This window comes from Charadrius vociferus, unplaced genomic scaffold, assembly GCF_000708025.1.
Source record: "Charadrius vociferus isolate BGI_N301 unplaced genomic scaffold, ASM70802v2 scaffold104, whole genome shotgun sequence".
In the NCBI taxonomy this organism is placed as follows: Eukaryota; Metazoa; Chordata; class Aves; order Charadriiformes; family Charadriidae; genus Charadrius; species Charadrius vociferus.
In genome coordinates this window covers 1,691,524-1,703,316 of record NW_009648255.1, presented here as the reverse complement: position 1 = coordinate 1,703,316, position 11,793 = coordinate 1,691,524, and the positions used below count along the sequence as shown (strand labels likewise).

At 43.6% G+C, this 11,793-nt stretch overlaps 2 protein-coding genes across 2 annotated transcripts in view; both read left to right on the top strand.

Annotated features, from left to right (window-relative positions):
• SLC33A1 (solute carrier family 33 (acetyl-CoA transporter), member 1) overlaps positions 1-9,369 on the top strand; it is an 11,171-nt gene extending 1,802 nt beyond the window's left edge. The window contains exons 2-7 of the mRNA XM_009884480.1: positions 2-395; positions 4,080-4,270; positions 4,892-5,076; positions 5,980-6,097; positions 6,938-7,153; positions 8,832-9,369. Of these exons, the coding sequence (XP_009882782.1) occupies positions 2-395; positions 4,080-4,270; positions 4,892-5,076; positions 5,980-6,097; positions 6,938-7,153; positions 8,832-8,999 (1,272 nt within the window). The 3' untranslated portion in view covers positions 9,000-9,369. The remainder of the gene's footprint in view (position 1; positions 396-4,079; positions 4,271-4,891; positions 5,077-5,979; positions 6,098-6,937; positions 7,154-8,831) is intronic.
• The window catches only part of LOC104285951 (chromosome unknown open reading frame, human C3orf33), a 23,801-nt gene continuing 21,217 nt past the window's right edge, over positions 9,210-11,793 (top strand). Inside the window, exon 1 of the mRNA XM_009884479.1 lies at positions 9,210-9,270. Within this exon, the coding sequence (XP_009882781.1) occupies positions 9,210-9,270 (61 nt within the window). The remainder of the gene's footprint in view (positions 9,271-11,793) is intronic.

Here is an 11,793-nt window from a genome sequence, read left to right as displayed (position 1 = left end):
TTGGGTGGATGCCGTCTCCCTGCGGAGCTTCGGCCGCCGCAAGTCCTGGCTGGTGCCCACGCAGTACATCCTGGGGCTCTTCATGATCTACATGTCCACCCAGGTGGACCTGCTGCTGGGCGACGGGGAGGGCCGGGGCCCCAACGTGGTGGCCCTCACTGGGACTTTCTTCTTCTTTGAGTTCCTGGCGGCGACGCAGGACATCGCGGTGGACGGCTGGGCCCTGACCATGTTGTCCAGGGAGAACGTGGGCTACGCCTCCACCTGCAACTCCGTGGGCCAGACGGCCGGCTACTTCCTGGGCAATGTCCTCTTCCTGGCCCTCGAGTCGGCCTCCTTCTGCAACAAGTACCTGCGGTTCCAGCCCCAGCCCCAGGGGATTGTTACCCTCTCAGGTACTGCCTGGGCACCGGCGGCCCGCGCGTGCCGGTGCTGGGATGGGGATGATTCTTCCCTGAGCCTCGACCAAAGCTCCGTTCAAAGCGAGTGGTGGTTTGGCGCTGTGAATCGAGCAGGTTTGGTCTGTCCCCTGCCCATGAGAAAGCACAGTGTGACAAGAGACTGGTGAGGTCCACTGCTGCACGCGCTGAACTTCCAGGCTTCTCTGAGTGCAGGAAACCTGCCTTGTCATTATCTTGGCTGACCTAAGCACTTCGGAGACGTTTTTTTTTCCCCTGGTTTAATGACCACGGAATAGATTATTGTTTTAAAAAAAACCCAAACAAACCTCCTCTTATTAATGAGGCCTTTTAAGAACATCTCCTTCTGGGAGGAAGGAAAGGGGAAATTAAAAAAAAAAATTGACTGTTGCAAAATTTCTGTTCACGGAAATAGAAATAACAAGAGTTCAGGGTTGACCACGTAGCCAATTTCTGAAGGAAGGCCTTATTTTAGTAAATTAAAGGGGATTTTGTTTTCTCTTTAATTAATTAAATGAAGTCTGGTAATCCAGCTATAGCTAGTTGTTAGTGTAGGGGTGTTTTCTGTTTGGTGGGTTTTGGGTTGGTTCGGGGTTTTCTCTGTTCGGTGGGTTTTGGGAAAGGTTATGTGTGGTGTTGATGTCAGGGGTATTGCCTAGAAGATGCTTAAAATACATGTTTTGTTTGGAAGGTTGAGTTTAGCCACTCCAGCTTATGGAGGACAAGAAAAACTGGCACCACTTCTGGCTGCAGTCTCAAAGTGCCGGTGGCTAGCAATGAAGAGTAAATTCTCATGGTTTTAACTTCTTTTCCATCTCTTGCATTGATTGCTCTGCCTGTATCATGTAAGGGAAAAGGTATGCCAAAGCCGAGTCGAATTGTTGTTCGCAGGCTAGTCTTCGCTGTCCATCCTGTCCCTATCTCATTGATAAATCAGGATATCAGTTTCCAAGACTGCTGTAATTATTTTGTCTGTGCAGCTATCGCAATTGCTAACTAGTCTTCCTCTTTCCTTCCTCTTGATGACCCTAAGTCTGGTCTATATGCCAACAAGCATAGAGTAGTCCTCAAAGTAACCCTGCTGGTTTGTTGCTTTCCTTTGTTTCCCTTTAGTGTGCAGTTCATAAGTGCTGGCGTGTCTCTTCTCTCTTGCTCCAGCGGTGGACTGACGTCTTTTACTGCTGATGCAACCTGCAAATCACTCGTGTAGTTCAGAGAGCTTGGTTTGTCTAGACTTACCTCCACTGTCCAGGTTTTTTATTGTCTTGGGTTTTTTTCTCAGTACTGTGTGTATAAATGGATTTGTTATTATTGCAAGAGTGGTCTTTGGGGGGGGGGAAATATCCCCCAAACCAAAAAACACCAGCGCAACCTGTTTAACTTGTCCTGGAGTACTAACCTGGGTGGAGTAAGAAAAGCAAATAGCTCTGACACTATAGTTGCAGGATATGTTTTTTGGGGTTGTAAAACTGGCTGCAAGAAACTTCTGTTCCCTTGTTCATGTGACTATACCACAATTTGCTGTGTCCACGTTTCTCCTGAAGCAGCCATAGAGCAGTGCTGTAAACCAGCTCACTGAAATGAGGAGAGCAGCTCTCTGGTCCTAGCACTGGTTGTAATGGGGCTCGTGATGGGCTCATTCAGGCAGTTAAAGCAGCAGAAAACAGTTTGAAAAGGTGAATAGTTTTCTGCCAGTTCAGATCCCTGAATGCTTCTGGCGTAGGCTGAGTGCCGAAGGAGTCAACGCTTCATGATCCCAAGTCAACTTCAAGTTGTGGAGAAGCAGCAGCATTAGTTGTTTGCTGTGCAGTCACGTGAATGCCTGTCCCAGCATGAAGGAAGAGAAGTAAAGCGCGAGCGCAGGAAGAAGGTGGCCCTTCAAGGCAGCCCAAGCTTTCCCGGGAAGAGACGTGTGGCTGTAGAATTACTTAAAGCTGTTGTGATGAGACACCTGTCTGTCCCCACACACCTCGCTGGTGCTTATTTTCCAGCCTGGGCTGACCCTGATCTAGTTCAAAAGTTTGCTTTGCCCAACACTATAGTTTATTTTGCTCGTAGTAGTATAGAGGCAGAGACAGAATAGGGATGGGGCCAGGCAGCACTGGTGGCACCAGAAACTTTATGCTAGAAATTTCTTGTGTAAACTGTAATTTAAAGTTCTTTTGCCTGTAGCCTGGTAGTGCACTATATGGCTGGGTTTTTTTGTTGTTTTGTTTTGGTTTTTTGGGGTTTTTTTGCTAATCCAGCCGTTGCTGTATTGCGGCTGACGGGGCTGACCTGATCAGGAATATTCATGCAACGATGCTCAAAGCTATTTCTATTCCTGTCCTCGCGCTCTAGGTCTCTCACTGCGGTGATAATGCTTAGTGCTATTATTAGAGTACCACTGCTGTATGTCTTCTGTAGACAGTAGCTGCGATTAGCATGACTCTCTGAAAATTAATCTTTTACTTAAAAATGTAATATTCGGGGTACCTTTTTTAACAGAGAAGAGAGCAATCTGACAGCATCGGTTATGAGATGTTCTTTACTTTAGAAAAGGGAGAAGTAGCCGGTGTGGAAGCAGCAGAAAATGGTTTGAAATGCCTTTTTTTCTTTTACACTGGGAGCGCTAGGATATAGCTACAGTAGTCTTTTTGTGTTTTCTTCCATGCTTGTTGTGCTTGTTCTCTTCCTGCGCCTAAGAAGCAGCTAATAATTGACTAAACCTTTGCACTGTCTTTGCCCTTTCACCAGCCCTTGCTGCTTGCTTTCAAGTCACCATGAGGCTCCTGGAGTTGCCCATGACCAGGAAGATAAAAGGCTGCTTCTGTTTTACCCTCTCCATGTTACTGAGTTCTTTCTTGCCTCTTTCATAAAGGTAGAGGATAGGACTAACTTAGATTAATCCATTCACTCACTCAAAAAGTACTTGCAGTAAAATATTGGTGTGTTTGTACTATTGCTGTCGTCAAATCCTCAATTTAGCAAATATTATATGTGCTTAAAATAGAGCTCTTAAAGGTTAGCAAGTATAATAGCTACTTAAACCAGACATATTTTAGTGACTCTCTACTTGATGGCTGCGTAAGAACTTTCATCGGGCCATCTTTACACTCATAAGTATACATCTTTGTTTCCTTCAGATAGATATTATGTAGGGAGTATAGAATTGAGGCACCGAATAGTTACATGACTGCCCAGTAAATCCACTGGAGAGGTGTGAATGACTTCTTCCTCTCAAGTTTTTCCCCGTCTTGTAACTATTTTATGTGCTTTTCCCTCCTTGATCAGCTTTTGGTGACTATGTGTAATCCTTCAACACTTCCATTTTTTATTTCTCTTTCTGCTCCGCCGTGCCGGCTGCGGCAGCAGGGCACACAACACCGGGGCAGTGACCGGTTCGCTGCTGCTCTTCGGTCTGGGGTCGCAAGCGAAGGTGGTTATAGCCTGAGGGCAGGGCAGCACTGTGCCAGCTGTGTGTGGAGCTGTGTGTTTGGGGTTTGCTTTTGTTGCTTGTTTTTAGAAGGGTCAAGGAGTAATGTTTTTATTCAATTTCTGATTATTAGGCTTATATTTTTTGAAAATAACTGCATTTTAGACACTCAGTGAATTGTTAATGAAGTGTTAATGATGGCTGCCGGAAAGATTTTTTTTTTTTTATTTTATTTTTCCCTCCAGATTTCCTGTTTTTCTGGGGAGCTGTCTTTTTAATTACCACTACACTGGTTGCCCTTTTGAAAAAAGAGAACAAGGAACTAACGCCAACAAAAGAAGAAACAAAAGGCATCACTGATACATACAGGCTGCTATTCTCAATAATCAAGATGCCGGCAGTTCTTACGTTCTGTCTCTTGATTCTCACAGCAAAAGTGAGTAGATACATATATGAATTGTTAGATGCTGATGATATCAGAGTCTGAAGGGTTGCTGAGTCCCTGCCATGTAACTTATTTCTTAGTTTTGCTGGTGGTTGTCATCAGAGTTCTGAATTTTCACGCAGGGCTGTACAACAGAGAACATTTGTTTGAGCTTTTGTAAGTGTTTACACAAGCATTAAAGAGAAGTTTGATTGCTATCTAGTATTGAAGTAATTTGTTTTTAAACATTTTTAAACAGGTTGTTTGTGTAGTCGTCAGTTAAAAGGACAGAAAATTTTTTCTTTTAACCTAAATATTTTTGCCAGAATCTGTAACTCCATACAACCTAGGGTTCCACGGGTTCCTGTTGGCTGCTGTGGACACTGACAGCAACTAAGGCACAGGCATGAATAGCATTGCTGTGTTTAATATTCTTGGTATAGTTTTGGAACTGATGACAAGAAGAGAATGCAAGTGTAGAACATGTTTCAGAACAGATTTGGAAATCAAATGAGACACAAAAGTGAACTGTACTCTATCGCATTTCTCAATTTACTTAATAGCGAGTAAACTGAATTTCTAGCCAAACTGTCACTGCTTTCCTCGGTTTATTTTCTCTAACTTGTATTGCAGATTGGCTTTTCGGCAGCAGATGCTGTAACGGGACTCAAACTGGTGGAAGAGGGAGTCCCGAAAGAGCACTTAGCTCTGCTAGCGGTTCCAATGGTTCCCTTACAGATAATACTGCCTCTGATTATCAGCAAATACACAGCAGGCCCCCAGCCACTGAACACGTTTTACAAAGCTATGCCTTTCAGGTAAAAACAAATGAATCTTGTTTGACAGAAACGTAGTAACTTGTGTATTCAGATCGAGTACAGGATTTCTTGTGTAACTCTTAAACTTCCAGGCACAAGAAGGTATGTCAGAATGCTCAGAGTGAGAACTCCGTCTTGTGCCTTGATTCATGTAGTAACACATGTAAGAAAGTGGAACATGAGGGGTTTTTAAGACGCGCATGTGACAGCATTAGAGCGGTACTCTCCTGCTCTTATTCGGTGTCAGTAGTTCCTTATTCCTGAACCATTCTGACGAGATCTGGGACTGTGTCTGTGAAGTTACGTGTGCTGCCCAGCGTGGGAGTGGCAGAAGGCACTGACGGATGGATGGGCGCAGTTACCGCAGTGAGGTAACTGAGAGCAACAGGAGCTGAATTGGGCCGATACAGACAAGGAGACGTTTCGTCTCTGTGTTAAGTGTTTTTCATAGGAGTTTGCTTATGGAATTCTAAAACCAGTGAATCTGGCAAATTACTGAATGCTGTTACTCAGTAAGTCATGTAACGTGTCTGTAACAGGTAACTGTTATTTTAACATGTTCTTATGCGGCGATGTATGTTTTTGCCAAAGGAAAGGGTAAGTTTTGCTCCAGTTGAATTTGGTTAGGTATCTTGTGTGTTGCTTTCTACAAAAAATAAATTTCTGTGTGAAGGTGCAGGGAAGAAGCTAGTGTCTGGTAGTGAATTATGTTTATGTAGAAGACAGAATTGTTAAGGTATAAAATTTTGGTGCTTGTCAAATATTTAATATCTAGTTCTATTTAAGATAGAAATAGCTTTAACTGTTGAGATATAAACTTTTTTAATGTATTCTGTATGGATCAAGGAAACACATGGGGAGGAGAATTACTTGAATTACAACTTGTCTTTCTTATTCCTCCAGATTACTGCTTGGTCTGGAATTTGCTTTTTTGGTATGGTGGACTCCTACAGTAAAACATGAAGGAGGATTTCCTGTCTACTACTATGTTGTAGTATTGTTGAGTTATGCTTTACATCAGGTAACATACAGTGTCGGTGGGAAGGGGAGGGGGACAGGAGGGTATTTCATATCAGTCCACGAGAGCGCTATGAATCTGTTATCTGCTTTTGTCCTTGGTTACACTAGAATTCCTCTAAGTCTGACCTGTTGTGCTGTATTTAGTTTTGATACTCTTGCCAATATCATTTCTCCTTTTTCCATGTGCTCCATTGGATGTCATCTATGAAGTTACTTGTAGTCGATCGGATCTGCTTTTTTTTTCGCAGATTTCCCCCCCCCCCAAAAAATCTGAAGCTCAAGAGCATGGTGGAGTTGGAGAAATCCCAGCATTCTGACTGAGTTTTAGGCATGATGATTGATGGTTGTGCTTATTGTGCAGATCCATGAAGTTATGTGATCCTGGTCCTAGAAAAGCTACGTTAGTGATTTTTGAAGTAACATCATAATGGATCTGATCCAAAGGCCTGGAAAACAAATGCCTGATACAAACGGGGCTTTGGATCAGAACTAAAATGTATGCAGTGCCTTGAGAGTTGATTTTAAATGCAAAAGGGTTATTTTTGTATGCTATTTTAGCTGGCCTTATCATACTTCAGTTTGATAACCCGAGTCATTCTGATGCACGTGAGGCTGGGTCCATGTCGGCATGACTTGAGACGAGTGGCAAGGCTACTGCTTGGTATGAGAAGAGAGACCAAGTGCAGAATTTCTCTCTTGTCCAATTTTAAGGTGTCGGGGTTATTTTTCAGTCAATGGTGCTAACTTCAGGTGGTCTGTTAAAACAGTTCTTGTGTTAGGGTTTTTAGTTGTTGTTGCCCATAACTGGGGAGACCTTACTGTTTTCTTACCTCTTCTACAGATCACGCTGTATAGCATGTATGTTGCAATAATGGCTTTCAACGCCAAGGTCAGCGACCCGCTGATTGGAGGGACCTACATGACACTCCTAAATACTGTGTCGAATCTGGGAGGGAACTGGCCTTCCACCGTTGCACTCTGGCTTGTGGACCCACTCACGGTGAAAGAGTGTGCAGGAGCCCAGGAACAGTCCTGTGGAACTACAGTTGCGGCAGAAGTAAGTTTTGGAGGCTGTGAAGGTCTCTGTTCAATCATTTCTCAATTAAGTTGCTTCTCTTAGTATTTTCTTGCCTTTGAGAACATTCGTAGTGCACAGCTTATGCTTAAAAATTCCCACCAATTGAGCTAATTTTTCTGTCTGATAAATTAAGTCTTATTTTATCTGTACGCTCTTAATAACTAACAGCTTACCGAAGATTGGCAGCTGCAGCGTAGTTGTCTGTACCTTTCTGGGCCGGGATGAAAAGCTGGTGGCAGAAGCACTAAATTGGTGCCACACTTGCTGCAGTGCAAGGAAGCTGTAGTTACAATTTTGAGAGTAAACCTTGCGAAGTTCAGAGTTGTGTAATCAGGCACTCTGTTCTGGGCAGGCTGGCTGTCCCCCAAGTCCCCTAAGTTTTGTGGTAGGTTTTTGTTCCTTTTGTCTTTCTGGAGGCTTCCTATCTGGATACCTTGATACCTTCTCCCGTGATGTTACTTTGCTCTCTTGTCTTTGATCTTCTCTTTCCACGTGAAATTGAGCGGTTGTCACTGGCTGCCTTCCCAGCTCTGGGGAGCCCTGTGGAAGAGAACAAAGAACATGCTGTGCTGCTGTACACAGATCAAACAACGGGATGCAAAACTGCCTGGAAAGCAAGGTTTCAAATTCACCTCCTCATGAGCAAATGAGAAATTGTAACGTGACTGTTTGAAAGGGTGGAAATGTTTTAGGGGTTTGGGGGATTTTTATTCCATACACACAACTGAGATTTATTTCACTCTTGAATGCCAGGACTCTTTGGGATGTGGAGGTTCTCCAAATAAGCAAAGCGTTCTAGGAGTCAAACGTGACTTGTTTGAACTTGAATTGCACTTCTTACTAGTTACAGAGGGGAAACTGCTTCCACTTAATGGGTGCTTTTTCTGCCTGTCATTGGCTTGCTGCCGATTGGGTTCCCTGAGCCTGGGCCTCTACTGAACTTCAGTCCTCCCTCCTTCACCTCACTCCTCTGATCTTTTTTTGCAGTTGGTAATGTTCTACCACCACTCCCTTCTTATTCCTAATCTGATCTTGACATGTCTCAGAATAATGAAAATGCTGGCAGAACCTCACCTCAGAGGGTTGATTTATCTTGGGATTATAGCGGTATTGAAATCTGAGCAATAGCAGAACCCATCGTGAGCTATACACGTACGCTTTAAATGCTGGAGTTTTGTCTTCCAGTTCTGCAATTAAAAAACATCCTGGGCATGTTTTTCCCAGAAATACGCAGCGCTTTGTACTGTCCGTTTGCAGATTCAGTGTGGTAAGATGCAAGGGTGTGATTTCTAAAGAAGCCATTTGGATGGCTGGGAGGGGAAAGAAAAATTTTCATGGGATTAAGAGCGGTGCTTGCACCTCCAGGCCAGGCTGAGACAGCTGGACAGCTTCTGTTTGCTAGAGTTAGCCCCCTGGGCCAATATGCTCCATTTACCAAATGTTTTATAACAGTTTTGTTACTTTTCATACCAATGGTACACTTGAAAGCCTCTCTTACTAACTCCATAAGAAACAAGGAAGATTAAGCAAATACATTTAGTCATAACCAAGAGCAAGTAAAAAAACGGTAGATATTTAATGCCTGCTTTCTCAAAGTCTCTGTTTCCGGATCTCCCAGGGAACACTTAATGCATCGACTTCTGCTTCTGTCTTTCAGCTCTGCACAAAAGCTGGCGGTTCCTGTGTTACTACCTTGGACGGTTACTACGTGGAGTCTGTCATCTGTGTCATTCTGGGATTTGGCTGGTGGTTCCTGCTTGGGCCAAAATTTAAAAAGCTGCAGGATGAAGGACAGTCTTCGTGGAAGTGCAAGAGGACCAATTGATGCAGTTTAAATATTCATGGACTAGCAAGGTCATTTTAGTTTTACTACAAGGACATATCCCATAATCAATAAACAGGAATATAGGTATTTTTAAAGGCCACGTCACTGAAAAAATGGGTGGCTGAGACAGTGGTATGTTTGTATGTGATACCACTTGCCTTCCCAATATCAAATGTAAGTTCAGAAAGTAATCATTAAAAAACGGCACCTATGTACTACATACCTGTCCCCGAGCTCCAGCTTCAGAGCCGTGGCCGCTGGTGCCGCCAGCGTCTGGATTTCCATATAGCAACTATGGAAAAGCTAATTGTGCCATGTCTGTCGAAACAGCAGCATTGTCAGCTAAGTTCCAGCTCTTTATTTTCAAACAGAAACGGTCTGACACGGGGAGTTGACCCGGGGAAGGATGTCAAAGGCATTTTGACTTGTAGGTTAAGCGTGTTGTACTATGGAATTCCATGTGGGAAGATAAATGTAAAATGTCAGTGCGCTTTGATTCTTCTCACTTTCTGAACTGTAACCACATCTCAAAGGATGAAACGTTTCAGAGATTCTTTTAAATGTATTTTCTGGCTTTTATAAGCTTTAAAGATTTATAAGAAAATATTTTTATAAACAAATTACATTTGTTTAATTTATTTCCGCTGTTTCAAAGCATTTTGATTTACGTTCAAGGTACTTTCTTGACAAAAACATTGCTGTAAGGTAGGACTTAAGACTAACGCACAATACTCTAGGCCTTGAGTCCTGAAGGTGTAAACTGGACAGAGCAGCAGCTAGCACACACACAGACAGCTTTCAAGAGGAGAGGGCGCGCAGGCCTTCGGAAGGCGATTGGTATTTTGAGGGAATGAATTGATAGCGTCGGTTCCTCCATGTCACTAAAATTTGAACATTCAGATTGAAGATCAGTGGGAAAAAATGTGACTGTTCCCAGCTCGGGGTAAGGAAAGATGATCAGTGCCTTTGGAAGTGATTTGGTGATGACAAACTTGCCAAATTCCCAGTGAGTTGCTGAACGACTTGCTGTCCCGTAAATCAAACAAGCTAAATCCTGTGGTAGAGCTGCTACAGAAACTTATCACTGATGCTGTGTAGTGGAAACATTCCCGTTGCATTTGTCAAAAATGACTTCCCTCCCGAGTGCCTTAGTGATGTACGGCAAGCACACTGTACGCCTAGAGAGAGGGCACTTGGATATTGTTGGATGTATATGGTACATCGTTATTAAAAAAGAAAACTATTAAAAATACCTTTGAAAGGTACATGATTTCCTTTTCCATTCTGTGTTTCTTGCCTTGTCAAAGTTTGAAGTATTGCCTCCTGAGCTTTGTGTTCCAAACTCCCGGAAGGGGCTGTGGCTCTTTTGTTGCTGTATGTTTTAGGAAAAAAGTAAATCGATACCAACTTTTGAGCAACGGGAGGGGATGTGGTTGTGTACAAAGTGTCTGTGTGACATAAGGAGGAGTAAAGAGGTGTCCAGAAGAGGACAGTGTGACCAAGTGCTTCCTTGGGCACTGAAGCCCGTTCTTCTGTCTCTTCCCCTCTCCCTCCTCGGAGGGACGCCCTGGTGGTGGGTGGAAAGCCAAGCCCTGAGCTGTAGATCTCCCCCGGCTGTGAGCCCTGGGACACCCACAGCACATTCCCACTATTTGTTTCAAGTACAGCAAAATCAGCCAAGCTAAAGGAAAGCACATTGGGTTTACTCCCCAAACTAAAAGTCTTCCAATTTCACCTCTGCATAAGCACAAAGAATACGAGAATATTTCAGAGATTTGTAGTCGAAGGTGAATGGATCTTTCAGTCCCGGCCACATCATCTCCACTGGGTTCACTGTGTACGAGGCACTTCAGTTCTGTGTCTTTACTGGAACAACGGGCCACTTGCTTAAATTGCATCTTCTCCATACTTAGAGATTCCTCTTTTTTTTTTTTTTCTCACTTTCTCTGACTTTGAGGAAAAGCTTCTCATCTGCAGAATATGGAAATTAAATTCATGGATGTTTTAGGGTTTGCTTTTACTTTGCAATTTTGTTTCACTCTTTCTGAAGGTGCCAGTGAAACTTGTTATTAATACAGATGGGTTGAGAATTGCTTATCGGTACATTACGTGAACTCGGCAAAATCAAATTTAAACATACACTCCAAATCAGCAGTAATATGTATGAAGTGTGACCTAAATGAAGTAACTGTTTCGTCTTTCAAACTGGAGAAACAACTGATGGAGTAGGTTTTTTAATGCATGTTGCTATTTTGTAATGCAAGTCAGAAAAGTTACTGCTTTACCAGCTGATTAGCAGAGCGCTGAAAAGAGCCAGTAAACTTTTGGTCTTGCTTTTTTTCGCCTGACCCTATTCTAAGATGAAAGAATATTTATTTTTTTTAATATTAGGGTTATTGTAGACTTAAACATCTTTAACATAAAAAAAACCCTAAAACTTTTTAAAAAGACAAGAAGAAAGAAGCAACCCAACCTCTTCCTTGAGAGTCTATTATTGCAATGGGAGTTGGAGAAAGCGAGTGGGAGACTGAGATGAGATCTGAGGAAGAAATTCTTTGCTGTGCGGGTGATGATCCCCTGGGGCAGGTTGCCCCGAGAAGCTGTGGCTGCCCCATCCCTGGAGGTGTTCAAGGCCAGGTTGGACGGGGCTTGGAGCAACCTGGGCTGGGGGGAGGTGGCCCTGCCCAGGGCAGGGGGCGGCACTGGGGGGGCTTTAGGGTCCCTTCCAGCCCAGACCACTGTGGTTGTACACAGACCAGCCCGCGGTCGGCACTAACACCGCCTGTGCCCTCAC